At 36.6% G+C, this 14,046-nt stretch overlaps 6 protein-coding genes across 6 annotated transcripts in view; 4 read left to right on the plus strand and 2 right to left on the minus strand.

Annotated features, from left to right (window-relative positions):
- The window catches only part of RHIMIDRAFT_243464 (uncharacterized protein), a gene marked incomplete at both ends in the record, with an annotated part of 2,034 nt that extends 1,977 nt beyond the window's left edge, over positions 1-57 (minus strand). The window contains one exon of the mRNA XM_023609944.1: positions 6-57. Within this exon, the coding sequence (XP_023471096.1) occupies positions 6-57 (52 nt within the window). The remainder of the gene's footprint in view (positions 1-5) is intronic.
- Positions 58-1,068: 1,011 nt separating this feature from the next.
- RHIMIDRAFT_243465 (uncharacterized protein) lies at positions 1,069-1,605 on the plus strand (the record flags this gene model as incomplete). The annotated part of the gene is made up of 1 exon (XM_023609945.1): positions 1,069-1,605. The coding sequence occupies one exon, from the start codon at positions 1,069-1,071 to the stop codon at positions 1,603-1,605; it is 537 nt and encodes a 178-aa protein (XP_023471097.1).
- A 1,612-nt stretch (positions 1,606-3,217) lies between these two features.
- RHIMIDRAFT_253854 (CRAL/TRIO domain-containing protein) lies at positions 3,218-4,595 on the plus strand. Its single transcript, XM_023611054.1, has 6 exons — positions 3,218-3,348; positions 3,397-3,435; positions 3,495-3,749; positions 3,805-3,982; positions 4,039-4,190; positions 4,241-4,595. Exons 1-6 carry the CDS (start codon positions 3,253-3,255, stop codon positions 4,496-4,498), a joined length of 978 nt encoding a protein of 325 aa, XP_023471098.1. The 5' UTR covers positions 3,218-3,252; the 3' UTR covers positions 4,499-4,595.
- A 593-nt stretch (positions 4,596-5,188) lies between these two features.
- Positions 5,189-6,752, plus strand: RHIMIDRAFT_310123 (uncharacterized protein). Its single transcript, XM_023614628.1, has 5 exons — positions 5,189-5,560; positions 5,609-5,741; positions 5,801-5,963; positions 6,012-6,105; positions 6,158-6,752. The coding sequence occupies exons 1-5, from the start codon at positions 5,217-5,219 to the stop codon at positions 6,657-6,659; spliced, it is 1,236 nt and encodes a 411-aa protein (XP_023471099.1). The 5' UTR covers positions 5,189-5,216; the 3' UTR covers positions 6,660-6,752.
- Positions 6,753-10,089: 3,337 nt separating this feature from the next.
- On the plus strand, positions 10,090-11,025 carry RHIMIDRAFT_221628 (uncharacterized protein; the record flags this gene model as incomplete). The annotated part of the gene is made up of 2 exons (XM_023607437.1): positions 10,090-10,368; positions 10,433-11,025. The coding sequence occupies 2 exons, from the start codon at positions 10,090-10,092 to the stop codon at positions 10,865-10,867; spliced, it is 714 nt and encodes a 237-aa protein (XP_023471100.1). The 3' UTR covers positions 10,868-11,025.
- Positions 11,026-11,839: 814 nt separating this feature from the next.
- RHIMIDRAFT_310125 (uncharacterized protein) lies at positions 11,840-13,617 on the minus strand. Its single transcript, XM_023614629.1, has 3 exons — positions 13,467-13,617; positions 13,278-13,413; positions 11,840-13,228 (listed from the first exon to the last, which is right to left on the minus strand). The coding sequence occupies exons 1-3, from the start codon at positions 13,552-13,554 to the stop codon at positions 11,908-11,910; spliced, it is 1,545 nt and encodes a 514-aa protein (XP_023471101.1). The 5' UTR covers positions 13,555-13,617; the 3' UTR covers positions 11,840-11,907.
- Positions 13,618-14,046: the final 429 nt, after the last annotated feature.

Raw genomic sequence — 14,046 nt, forward strand, 5'->3', positions numbered from 1 at the left:
TTTACACTGTAGATATTCGGCCATTGGGGAATCTTCATAGACGACAATTTCTGACATTGTGTGTTTGATAGGTCAAATAAAGAAAAAAGAAAAAAGAAAAATAAAAATCGCCTGAGGGTCCCGTTCTGGTTCAAAAAAAAAAAAAAAGAAACAGATTGGGCAGGTATCAGGTGAAGAGAGGGTTTTGACAAAAAATAGCCCCATCTTTGTGAATGCTTCTGCATGGGTATTCTCTTTATTTAATACAAGCTTTTCTGAATGCAGTCTATTAATGTTTGGTCATCAACCAAAGAAATGTATGATGTGTATATAGATTAACAAGAAGACTAATGAATAAAAAACAATGTATTGTTCATTTTATATTTATCGAGGTGTTAAGGAATGCACTGCCGTTATGGACAGCGCATTAAATCCAGGGAGCACCGTTGGTCTTTTGAAGGCCTTTGAAGAAGGGAGGATTTTCATTGTCGTGTTTTGATTTGTAAACAAAGATACCATTTATATTTAATGCACTGTTCACATCGCGATTCCAAGCCGTACCACAAGGTTTTTCTTTTCAGTTACGAAATAATTAATCGTGTTAAGATGCAAGTAATGTTTTTGAAAATGACACCTTTTGCCTACACTGAGGATTTAGAAAAGAAAGTTGTACTGAAGAGACGTGAACCAGAGAACATTGTCAGTTTTTCTTTTTCATCGGACATATATATAAATTGTTTAAGCATTACTACATTACTCTCCAACGTTTGCATAGTATTGGTTAATAAGAGATTTCCTCATCGTTAATTATTATCCTTACTAACCTGAATTAAAAGAACCAAATAGTATTTTAGTAAGGCAGTACGAGATGTAATATTAAAAGATGCAGATCTATAAAGTTTCAGCATTCCCTTGTTTAAACCCTAGCTGCCCCCACGAGCAGAACAGCGTAAACAAGATATCAACGCAATGAGGGAGCTACGATCTGGTCGCAGTTATCAATTGACGTGACGAAAGGTCTGACATCTTTAACGATATGCATCTGTAAATATTGGGTGAAAGGTTTGATCTTCAGGGAAAAATATTTCTATGAATAGTGAAACATCAGAGGGAAATGCTAAAGAAAAGAAAGATAGCAGCTCAAACCTATCACCTGTTAAAGTGTCTAATGCCAGGGTTCGGGGATCCTATAGATCCTATAATTCAGAGCAAATACAAGAGCTTCTTGACCTTGTCATTGAGGGAGGACTTTCAGCAAGAAAGGCTGGAATGATAGTTGGTATTGTTGAGAGAACAGCCCAGCATTATGTGAAGCTTTATAGAGATGATGAAAAGAAGTGTTTGCCTGGTCTAAGAAAGCCTCAAATCAAGTGCCACATGAAGCTCGAGCCACAGCATACTGACTTTCTGTGCACGTTTTATGGAGAAAATCTAGAGGCTGTCCTCTGGCAGGCAAAGGGGTCATTACTTCAAGCTTTTCCCGAGATTAAGCCGATTTTTCTCTCTGGTCTTCGCAAACATCTAGTCCAGCACGCATCATTAACACTCAAAAAGCTGGGAGGAGTTGTAACTGCAAGAGCAGCTCACAACAATCTCAATCTGCGCAAAGAAAGAGCCCTAGAGTGAAAGCAGATAAAAATATGGACTGGGAAAATAGGTGCGTTTTTATCAACGAGGCAGGTTTTAACATGCATATTCGTAGAAACTTTGGCCGATCAAAGCGAGGAACACCTGCAAAGACATTGCTTCTTTCGAACAGAGACATTACTATGACTATAATTGGTGCTATTTGCGAAAAAGGGGGTAGTTGATTTAACCTTGCGTAAGCCGAAGGCTGTTCAGAAGAAGGCTGCTCATTCGAAGAAAAGAAAGAGAAAAGATGATAAAGCGGAAGATGTCGAGGTAAACACTAGAGTCGGTACGCGTAGTGAGCATTTCCTTGAATTTTGAATAATGTTATGGATACGTTGGATCAACATGGGATGAAAGGCTGTTACCTGGTTATGGATAATGCTTCTATTCATAAAGTGGATGAAGGCCGAAATTTGATTGAAAATCATGGCTATAAAGCCACATATTTGCCTCCTTACTCACCATTTTTAAACCTTATTGAGTATAAGGAGAGATTGTTTGACAATTGAAGATAATTTGGCTACAGAATTATTGAGTCGGCTAAAAAGGGTTCAATTAATGACTGTGCCAGTTGGATAAGGTATTCTTATTCGTTTTTTGATAGATGCTTGGCTCTTGAACCAATGCTTTAATTACATAATGTAAATACACATCCGCAAAAAAATAAAATTACTGTCCACAAAAAAGATAAAAAAGTCCGCAAACTTAGTAAAAAACAAATAACAAATAAAGGGGAAAAAAGAGATGAGGCTCATTATTTTTTCTGATCCTCTTTATTCTCTTCTCTCTCCTTGTTTTTGGCAATGAGCCAATGAAAGGTGATCTATGTTTAATGTTTAGTGTTTCATGTTCTTTAAGTTTGCTTCATTCTATTCGCTTTTATCCTTTAGAATAAATCTTACACTGTCTATTAACATCTAGTAAGTACTAATAAATATATTTGATGTCATAATAGCAGATAGTATCATCTGATTGAATGCATTTGCTGTTAAACAGTAACTAGCTGCATTGCATGACTGCTTGAGTAACAAGTCAACGGTGTCCCTTTTGAACTTTTTTCATAGGGTTATCTTCATAAATCATGAGCAGAAAAAAGATAATGATTAGGAAAAAGACGTACAGAAGAAGCTTTCAAAAAGGAAGCTAGTATATAAAACGGTGCAGATTTATTACAACCCACTGTGTTTTTCGCCTTTTGTAAGGTTTTATCAATCGTAAACTTGACTCTTATTAAGGCACTATTAGATTTATAAAGTTGATTTCTGTAATTTTGATTTCTAAGCATAGGCCATCAATTTATGTTTCAGATGGTCTAAGTAGGTATTTAATAAATATTTTGGCCATAAGATACTATACAAATGTTGAAACATACATGATAGCGCTTTAAATTTACGTAAAAGCTTCTAACGCGCTCTTTCCAAAGAACATTCTTATCCAAGCCGCCAAGGGGCGATTTTAGTGATCTTTATCCTATGAAAAAAGATGGCAACATTGTATTAAAGCATGGATTGCTCTATTTTCCATACCCATACGCCACAAATACGTAATTTGGCTATGACATAGTTGGAATTGGGAGAATAACAACGCATTTTGACTTCCGCACTCTTTCTTCTTCTTTTTAAGATATAATTTATACTAGCTATGGCTATACCCAAGACACCAGAAGAAGAGCAAGAACAAGTAAATGAGTTTAAAAAGAGTCTAGAATCATCGGCACTTGAAGGATTTCCAGACGAAGTAAGAAGAGGATACCTTTTTTCGGCTTACTAACAATGTAGTCAATAGGTATTGGTTCAATTCTTACAAGCTAATATTTGGAATATGGTAAAGCAATGCAAATAAGAGTGATGGAATAAATGGCTCATTTATTTGATTGTAATTAGGATGCTGCAAAGAAACAACTATTGGACACAGTACAATGGAGAAAAGAGTTAGACGTAGATCATGTGCCTGTAGCTACCAAATACAATAAATTACCTATTATAGTGGCCTGCAGAGGGTATAAAAATATAGAAGATGGCAACTTTGATGCAAAACCAGAACTATCTGAAAGTGTTATCCGTATCGTCAATTCCACTGGTGGAGACTGTTTCCACAAGTTTGATAAAGAAGGTCATCCTATTCTGATTGATCGCACAGTAAGGAGTCTTTTCATGCATATATCTTTTGATGCTAAATATTTTTGTGTGTTAGGGATATCATAATTCAAAGCAAATGGGTAGCCAAGTCACCCGAGATGAGATTCTCAACTATCATATTGCTGCTAATGAATTCTTGAACCGTGTCATTATGCCAGAAGGTTGTGAGCGAGCAGGCAAACCTATTCATAGCGAAACTGTCATTTTTGATTGCACCAACATGGGTCTACACCGTAAAGATGCGTCTTTTTTTTAATTTCTCATATTCACTAATCTTATTATTTTTCAGAATTCCATATGAATGCCTTTTATCTGTTAAAGGCAGTGGCGGATGTCGTTCAGCGTTATTACCCAGAGACTCTTCATAGACTCTTCATTGTCAATGCTCCTGGTGTATTTGTAACCATGTTCAGAGTGATCAAAGCGTGGTTAAACCCTAGAGTAAGTTACTTTAAAAGAATTCAAGAAAGGCATACTCATTTTAAAAAAAGACACTAGAAAAGATCCATGTCCTGGGAAGTGATTATAGAGATATTTTATTAGAACATATAGATGCAGAGAGCTTGCCTGACTTCCTTGGGGGCAGTTGTAAGTGCGAACATATGGGGGGATGCGTACCTGAGATAGCCAATGTATCCACTGAAATGTTTACTGTAACAAATGATAATGAAAAAGTCCCAACCGCCTATAATTCACAAATTATGGAACGAGCTAAAACAGATGACCGTCTTTGTAAACTAGTTGAATAAAGTGTAGATTGTATGACTGCGAATTTGCCGCATTAAAAAAAAATCAGTGCACAAAAATAAACTCAGGGACACAAACTAAAAAAAAAAAAAGAATCTGATCACCAAAAAAGTTTTAATACAGAAAACAAACGTGTTGCCATAGCTATTAGATCTATTTAGAATAGATTAAATCTGCATTCGATTGTGTGAATAGTATTGTATACTAGATGTTTTGTATTAAAAACCATAATTTGATGCTTGCCAAAGTCATTCACAACACTACCTTGTTCATCCTTTGATAAGCAGATGGTTATTTGCATAATGTGTAGAAAAAGGCACCCAAAGCTCTAAAGCCTTCTAGAGATGCCAAGCATTATAGGATGTCACTTATGGGATTTGTGTACCAACATAAACCAATCAAGTTGCTCTCCAAAGATGTAGAACGTGATAGGTTGATCCTTATTATAAAGAAGAAAAAACAATTATAAAGGCCCAAAGACTTATAGATAACCTCAAGATCATTTTTGCGATGAACTTGTAAAGTCTCCTAGTTTCCTAGGTTGCTTCTAAAAGAAAAAAGGAGTAAAAAATCGATAAAATTTAGCATACGTACCTAAACTCGGTGGGGTGTCACACATGTTGCTAGGTGTAACGGTACCCAAAGTTTTAAGACCCATCTTTCCCTAGTTTCTTTTTTTTTTCTTGTTATCAATTTATTACCTATTCACTCCTTTCTAATATGCCATTTGGATTGTCAAAGAGGAACACTCTAACTCTTTGTCTGCTGTGCCTATTTGTGACCTTGTCATATCTTTTCTATATTACACAAGACGCAAATAGTCTATTGTTGAGACAACAGCAAGAGTCACAACAAGGACAAGATCAATTGACTGAACTAGAGCAATTGGTAGATCAAGAACCTCCTGTAGAAGAGAATCCATTGAGACAGTGTATTTCCAATACAGAAACAAGAGATAATAAAACATTAACCCAGGAAGAATGGAAGCAATGTCTACATGAAGGAGAAGACCCTTCATTTTACCTATCCATTGTCCTTGTCACTCGCATGGATGATTATGCTGGGTAAGAAGAAGAGTGTGATTAGACCTCATTCATTAACGTAATTTGCAGTAATCAACATCATCGATTTCAAAATTTTATAGACAGCGCTTATTTACTTGCCGAACATTCACAGCAAAAGATCGAATTGCTCATTATCGAATGGAACCCTCCAGCAAATAAACGTAGGGTGCTGGACGCCTTTGTAAGTGCTGAAGCATAATGGATGAAAGTGATCATTAATTTTCGTTTTCTTGATCATAGAGATTTCGCAGATCAAAGCATCTAACTTATCGTATCATTACCATATCACCCAAGATTCACAATATACTGCCTAACCTGGGAAATGCCCCGCTCCATGAGTTTGAAGGAAAGAATGTAGGAATCCGATTTGCTCGTGGGGAATACATTGTTTGTACAAACCAAGGTAGCCTTGTAAAAGAAATAATCGCTAGGATACTAACTATCGCAATAGACGATATTTGGTCTCACAACTTTATCAATGCTATTCAATCCAAAGTGTTCGAAAAAGATACCATTTATGTACAATACCAGAGCAGACATGATATGTAAGTATGCTATATAACGCTTCCGTTTTTTCATGCTCACTTTGTCTTCCAGACATGACAATCTACCACCCAGTATTGTCAAATTAGAACCTTTCCCAGATGACAAGACGTTGTACAATGCATGTAAACTTCGAGAACAGGACTGGGGAAACTATCAATTGCCTGGACCATCCACTGTCACAGCTGAGGATTATTGGTACTATGGAGATCAAGCAGGAGACTTCACAATGGCTCACAGAGATACTTGGAAAGAACTCCGAGGCTATCGTGAAACAGGCGGTGTGGCCTGGGTTGATATTGAATTTATTCTGACAGCTGTAGGCACGTTTGGTAAAAGATTGGTGTATAGTGGTGATACATTTACTTGTCATCAAGAGCATCCTAATGAATGGGAAAAGACACCCGAGAGACATACAGCGAAAACCAATGTCGCAGACATTCTGAATAACAAAACTTATTTAGTTAATGAGGAGGACAAGTGGGCTCTATATAATATTGACATCTGGCAAGAAGGATTAGAATGTGTCGAATTTGGAGGAGGGTTATGTTTGTAAATAAAAGAAGTCATATTTTATAAGCATAATGTCTTTTCTAATCATTGTCCTTATGCTCATGGGTCAACTTTATGCAAATGGTTTTTGACTGAGTAGTTTCCTCCGATAAGACAGCTTGAAGTTATTTTTTAAATAAGCAAGAGTACGTAACTTAAAGAGTGGATTGAATGTGATAAATATAATGGAGTAATATCACACAAAGCTTTGTTGAATACAACACTACCAAATCATTGAAATAGTAAAGAAGTTCGTAAAGGATTCAAACACGGTGAGGATGATAATGCGATCAAGATAAACAGAGGATCAGTAGTAAAGATTCTGTTTTAACTGGGTTGCTTTCATTTGCTTCAAAATTCGATAAAGAGTCTTTTAATTTTAAGAGCTGGAAGCTGCTGTTTGTCGAATCAACACAGGTTGACTGCTTGATATCAAGCATTGTGTAAGAGGTCATCAAAGCATTTGAAATTTGAATTCCAATAATCAGTTTCTGATCACCAAGGTTGTGTAAATCGATGGGGCCAACCGCCATGGTAGAGCTTGGCGATGAGTTGATATTCGATTTTACATCAATAAAAGCAGAAGCGTTTTCTTTGAGTGATCACCTACAACCAGAGTGGAAAAAGTGTCTGCACTAGCAGTAGATTATTCTCTCTCTTGTGCCTTTACAATACTTGAATTTCATTTGGATTCAATCAAATACTCTAAATGATACTTGAGAAATCGTTTATTGAAGATGGCGCGCTCTCAATGCGTGTACTATTTAAAGCGCTTCCTGTTTCTTTGCAGTCAAATAGTAGTAGCTGAGTACAAGCTTTGGTGCTGCGATTGATTAATGTTCCAGTTTCCTTTTTTATTAATTTGTTTGGCAAGCCTACAAGCACGCTATCCGCTATGTCCCACCGTGTCAATAAAGATAAAATTGAATACAGAGTGCTTCAGCATCGACAATTAACATACATCGTGAATACCGATAGTACTTATTTCTGAGTCAACATTGACATGATCGCTTTTTCTATTCTTTAGTTTAGCAAGGAAATCAAATCAAAGCTGATCTACGAATGTCTTTTTTTGGCTGGTACATTTTGCTACGCAATCAATTTATCTCTGTTACATAAGCGCTAATACTTATTTTTGGACGGTGCTGTTAGACAAGGCACCATGCGGCTGTGAGGCTTAAAATAACAACATACAAAGGTATCGTCATCATGATCACCATCATCTGTATCAATTTTGTTTTCTAATTATAAAAAGTTCATGTGATTTACACACAGTGCCTGATAAAAATGAAATAGCAACCGGAAAGCAAGCCCAATCTGGTAAAGATGCCGAATAAATCTTTATGTTTACAACTCAACTTGTCTGTTGTGATACTTGATTAAATCTGGTTACCATGTAAATAAACTAGACACATTGACCCGATGAGCCCATTCTTGTGCTTGGAAAAGTGAATGACATTGCAGAAATCATAATTTTAGACTAATTGAAATGGGAAATATAAGCAGTGGATAATAACAATAGTGCAGATATTCAATATTACTCATTGCTATGTCTGTATTGTAACTCGTTCTGATCCATTGACTTTTTTCTTTTATACCTCAGAATAGAAGAGAAGGCTTCTGTGACTGACATATGCTCAAGATGTGGTGTAACATGATACAAAAACTTTGAGCAAACAAGTGTTCAAGAAGCACAAACTAACGTACATTATACGAGTAAGTAATCTTGGTTGTTGTTAATCTCTTTTTTATTATTTCGAACTTGTGCTACAAAAGACAATAAAATAACTGAAATAAAGCAATATTGATCTTCATCTTCTTGAGAGAGACCAAGAAACAAAGAAAGAGAAAGTGACGAAGGAAATCGAAACAACTAAGATCGCTTACTCGTGTAATGTGCTCAGTACTTCATAAATTCATGTTTATACAACAGCTGTCGTATTTCTACGTCTATATCGAGGAAGATTACATTCTTTGGTGTGTTATAATCAATATATTTCGTACATAAGCCAAAGTCATTTTAAATATAAATATAATGCCTCGTATTAAGTCCACAACACTAATTCATGGCATTTATAGTCTATAGTAATTAACAGCAATTATATTAATGTAATTCACTGGATGCAATCGGTTGACAACATTATTCTTGCATATAAAGACGGATTTCCTTTTCCCATGAATCTTTTCTTTTCTCTGTTCACAAACGACTACAAAAGGTCTTATTTCGTCTTGCCGTATTCATATGTTTTCAAGACAAAGCCATTTGTTCTATAATATCGCATCCGTGTTCCAGCAGAATACCACAATTTTCTGAATAAATTTAAAGAAGCCAAAGCACTCCATGATTGTTGCAAAAAGGCTTGTAGTCTACCTAGTGACGTGGCATCAAGTATCGACATATTGTGGATGAAGGATACTATAGTGGATATTGCAATTTTTTTTTTTTCAAGAAGCTTCCGCCTGGGCCTACTTCCTCAGAGGCTTTTTTGCTCAATGTTCTCTGGGGCTTTATGTACAAATTCTTTTATCGCTCTAAAATTGATGTTATTCTCGGTGAGAAGAGCTCCATGGCTTCACCTATCAGAAGAAACATAGACAAAAAGCGTAAAACAACACATCCAAGACAAAATTCAAGTATGTGACATAAGGTTAATGTTCAATTTTGCTCTAACGGTTTCGAAGTTGGATATGCGGAAGTAGGAACTACCAAAAAGGCCACGACACAGATAAGCACCTCGATGACGGTATGCTAAAGCTGCCCAAATAGTTGAAAGACATGGTGTCAAAGATGGTAAAGGAACATCCTAACCTAATAAGATCTCTCAAGACGGTAGGCTTCATAATTATGGGTAAGTTATTCAAATCAAAAAAAGGTGTACGCCGGAATAGTGTCTAAGTATTGTTATTTGCGATTGGTATACAATATAAAAAAAGCAATGTTTTTTCTTTCTTCTTCTGGCTGGAGACTTTCTGTAACGCACGTTACTTTTTGAATTGATTTTAAATAAATAAATCAAATCAATTGCGCAGAAGTATACTCAGAACCGTTGTACTAAATCCACCTCAAATAACACCCAGACTTGTACAGCAAAACACCCTCAAAATGTAAGATCTAATTTTTGGGATTTTATTTAATTAATCGTCCTGTTGAACAAAGAAAAAGAGACTGTTCTTTTAAAAAGTGTAACGCTTTAATTTTTTTTTTTTTTTGCGACACCATTGTGGCAAAAGGTGTAAAGCCAAATATGCTCTAATTTGGTGATATTCTTGAACAAGTTTATTGCCTATTCTAGTCAATTATCTTCCCAAATAAAAGATTCGACCAATAAAAGTTCTATTCTCGGTAGTTTAATTCCACTTATAAATCCTCCAGCTTTTTCCTGTATTTGCAATTTTTTTTTTCTTTTTCTTTTTTCTGTACTTTGCTATCAAAAATGACAGAAGTTGCAACTAATAACAATAATCAAGCTGATTTGGAGGCTAAATACCAAGTACCTTCACCTCAACAACAACAACAGCAACAACAACCCCAGATCATTACTACTCCTGTCTATGCAGCTCCTACGGTAGCTAATCCAGGTCCTTTGGGTCTTAGTTCCTTTGCTCTGACTACCTTTGTCTTATCTTTGCACAATGCAGGTGCTGGTTTACCTGCAGATGGCCCCAATAATGTTGTTGTGGGTTTAGCTCTCTTTTATGGTGGCCTTGTTCAGGTAAGGATACATAAACTTTCGTGATAATCATAATTATGTAAAAATACTCAATGTTCTACTGCAGATATTGGCGGGTATGTGGGAATTCCGAACTGGTAACACATTTGGTGCTACTGCATTTTCTTCTTATGGTGGATTCTGGTTATCTTTTGCAACCATCTTTATCCCTGGTTTTAATGTTATTGAGTCTTATGCTAAAGTGCCATCTTCTGTCTTGGAGCAATCTCTCGGTATCTATTTGCTCTCATGGGCTATATTCACGGGTATTTTGCTTATCGCTTCCCACCGATCCTCAGTTGGTTTGATCAGTTTATTCTTCTTCCTCTTTATTACCTTTATTCTCTTGGCTGCTGCTAAATTCAATAACAGTTTGACTACTCAAGTTGCTGGTGGTGCATTTGGTGTGATTACTGCCATTATTGCTTGGTATAATGCTCTCTCTGGTCTCTTGACAAAGGACTCCTCTCACTTCCTCTTACCCACGGGTCGTCTCAACTAAAAAAAAAAATTGAAATAGCGGGAAAATTCTTTCCCTACTAAAAGCAACCCCACACTTTCCTTTAATATTATTTGTCTATCCTTACAATCTATTATTTTCTCTTAATAACTTAATTATTACTGCAGTAATAAACTATCGTTTTTTTTTTGTTTACTCAAGTATAGCTTTTCAAGCATGTCTAATTCCTAATGCGCCTGTTTACGTTTGATGCTTTGTTACAAAGTACGATTTCCAGATCAATCAGATGCATTGTGGGGAAGTATCACCTGTGGTTTTGTTTTGCGGGTAATCTATTCAACTCTGATCACTTTTAACAAATAATATCACTCTTTGACAGCAATTTTACACTCAAAAGAAGATTACACGTCCAATCATAAATCAGCAACTGTGACAGCCTGCGACCCTATCACGATAATCCCTTTTTGCTGCTTCCTTTTAGTAAAAATTGTCTACAAAATGATCTAGAAGGAGCTTATATTGGACGTATTCTCTTTGTTATGCCAGGAATAGCCAGGGATTTGTCCTCTATTCTCAGATTGAAGCGGAACTCCACCTATGTTTTAACCCAAGACTTGTTTTGTATCACAGTGCACTGGCCTATCGCCTAATGCATAAATTGTATTGTAAGATGTGCACATATATGACATGCCTGGGTAATGTCTTTCTATAAACAGGGTTACACTCTACTTTTCATTTATTTACATCGTTAATCAATATACAGATCTAGAGTTGGAGTACGAAAGGAGGCATGAGAAAGATTTGCACATCTTGTAGTAAGATAATCTACCAGTGCCTTGGGTATAAGGTTTGTCATGAATGGGATATGGATCCAAGTATAAGCATAAATATTGGATATTGTAAGTCATGAGTCAGAATAACCACAAGTCTTGTATTTTAATAATAGATAGCAAGGAAAGGTTTATATCCTTCTCAAAGAAAAGAAAACCCTTTACATAATGCAAATGGTTCAAAGAAGTAATTTTTTTTTCCTGGGATAACTCATTATAAACAACAAAAGCTTATACAAGTATGTCTTTTTATTATTCACTCTCCTCTTCTTCACTATCTTCTTCATTAAAAAAGTGCTCAATAATAAATTGCACGAATTCTTCATCCCAAACATCATTGTCTTCCGCCAAGCTACGGAACAGACTTCCACTACCGCCACGTTTGATCCACACTTGTATAATCTTGATCGCATTTTCCTTTTTCTCCTTGACATCTGCCCATTCCTCTAACGCCCATTCACTCATGGCCCAGCCAATGTATCCACTTGTGAGTACTTCCTTATTGACTTCAACTGCATGTTTGTAATAGAATTCTGCATTTTTCAGTAACTGGAGTCGGTTTCGCTCTGCGACAGGGAGTGGTAATTTAGCTCGAAGTAAACTAAGGTCACCCATTTTGTTGAGGATCCTAAGGTTTTTTGATTCAATGGCAAGCGCTGACTGAAATGATTTTGTTGCAGCAGAGAAAAGGTTCCAAATTTCCTTGCCATTCTTTTCTGGCACCAGAGGCACCTGTTTCTTGTTGGCGATATCTAAAAGGGCCTGGCCGTAGGACGTCAGCACATCACCTTTGTCACACATGGCCTCCACATGCCGAGGATCGTACTGTTGAATGATTTCGTCTAGTCTCTCGATTGCTCTATCAAATAGTCTGTTGTCAACGTTATTAGAAGCGATCACCGTACGGTCCGCCATGGCAGCATAGGTTGCGGCTTCTTTCAGATTGATCTGTACACGCGCTGCCTTCTTTTGTTTTTCCACTTCTGGATCTTCTGGAGAGCTTGGTGGCATCTTTTCGTACCATTCCTCTGCAAGTGCTAGTTTAGCCTTGGCACGACTAAATAAATCCATGGATGCTGGGAATGAGGCTAGCATCGATCCCATAGTTGACATCGTTTCGGCTGTGGATAGCAGTGTTTCGATAAGCGAGTATTCTGTAGTAGCTTCTACCCTAGTTGCAGTTGTAAATTCCTGTCTACCCTGCGCTTTATCTTCTATGTCTTCTTGTGTTTCTTCTTTTTCTTCTTCCTGTTCTTCCTCGGCAGGAGAAGGGGGTGCATGAAGTTCCATGTATTCTTTTTCTTGAATACTGTATAATTGGTCAAAGATAGTCATGGCTTCTTGTAACGCCATGGCTGATGCACTGTACGCATTATCTATCTCTGTTGTGTCTTGCAAAATTTCTGAGCGTTGGTGAAGTGCTTGAGCCAAGTTGAATTGTGCGTCTGACTTATTTGGCTCGAGATCTAATGCGATCCTAAACTTTTCAATCGATGCATCTACTTTGGTTAATTTCTCTTCAGGTGTAGCGTGAGAAGACAAAAAATCTACCAAGAGAAACAGGACACGTCCCCTAAGAAAATTAATGAGATTCTATTTGTTTGACATTGTATGTAGTATACCAGTTGTAAACACAGTCGGCATCTTTGTCATTTAAGCTGAAAGCCTTTCCATACATTTCAGCTGCTTTAACATAGTATCGCTCAGCTCGTTCTCCTGTTCTGTAACGTTCTCCTTGTTCTTCCAAGTGAATAGCCTCTAATTTACTTGTTAAGCTTTTGAACAAGTATAAGCTTAATACTTGTTTGTACCTTCCATAAAGTCATCAAAAGTCTCTGGCTCTTTCTTTTTGGAAGACGCTTTTGGCTTTTGTGGTTTCTTTGGCGTGAATTTACCCATGCTGACTAGAATGAAAAGGCAGAAACAAATACACGCACGACGCTTGAAAAAAGTTCATCAATGCTTGAAACACAAAAAAAAAAGAAAGCGTGACAGGCTTTTGCTCGCATCAGCTTTGAGGAAGCAATTGCTTTTTATGTAAAGTGGTGCTACGTACTTTCCTATTTTGAAGAATAATTTTCATTGATTGGCCAAAAATCTCACAGGTGCCCTTTAAAAGAAGATGCTTGCTTTGAACAATTTAACATCTCTTTTGGGCTATTTTATTGTATAGAATTATGGCTGATGTCTTTTAATATGCATAGAAGTTAATTGTAAGACTTTTTTTGAACTCAAAGTGTTTTTGATGTAAACTTTTCAATAACAAACCTACACGTTTCAAAGGTTAATACGATCAACTAAAAGAACTCGGTTTCCAATTGTACCTTGATTTTGCCTCAACTATCCACAAAGTTCAAATTGCTACTGGTTGCTGTCTATCTTGATAATATA

Source organism: Rhizopus microsporus (assembly GCF_002708625.1).
Source record: "Rhizopus microsporus ATCC 52813 unplaced genomic scaffold scaffold_1, whole genome shotgun sequence".
NCBI lineage: Eukaryota > Fungi > Mucoromycota > Mucoromycetes > Mucorales > Rhizopodaceae > Rhizopus > Rhizopus microsporus.

Coding starts and splice junctions, on each gene's coding strand:
- RHIMIDRAFT_253854 (XM_023611054.1), top strand. CDS start 3,253: ATGGCTATACCCAAGACACCAGAAGAAGAGCAAGAACAAGTAAATGAG. Junction 3,436..3,494: donor AAGCTAATATTTGGAATATG/GTAAAGCAATGC, acceptor GATTGTAATTAG/GATGCTGCAAAGAAACAACT. Junction 3,750..3,804: donor CTATTCTGATTGATCGCACA/GTAAGGAGTCTT, acceptor TTTGTGTGTTAG/GGATATCATAATTCAAAGCA.
- RHIMIDRAFT_310123 (XM_023614628.1), top strand. CDS start 5,217: ATGCCATTTGGATTGTCAAAGAGGAACACTCTAACTCTTTGTCTGCTG. Junction 5,742..5,800: donor GTAGGGTGCTGGACGCCTTT/GTAAGTGCTGAA, acceptor TCTTGATCATAG/AGATTTCGCAGATCAAAGCA. Junction 5,964..6,011: donor CATTGTTTGTACAAACCAAG/GTAGCCTTGTAA, acceptor CTATCGCAATAG/ACGATATTTGGTCTCACAAC.
- RHIMIDRAFT_310125 (XM_023614629.1), bottom strand. CDS start 13,554: ATGGGTAAATTCACGCCAAAGAAACCACAAAAGCCAAAAGCGTCTTCC. Junction 13,414..13,466: donor TTTTGATGACTTTATGGAAG/GTACAAACAAGT, acceptor CAAGTAAATTAG/AGGCTATTCACTTGGAAGAA. Junction 13,229..13,277: donor GCCGACTGTGTTTACAACTG/GTATACTACATA, acceptor TAATTTTCTTAG/GGGACGTGTCCTGTTTCTCT.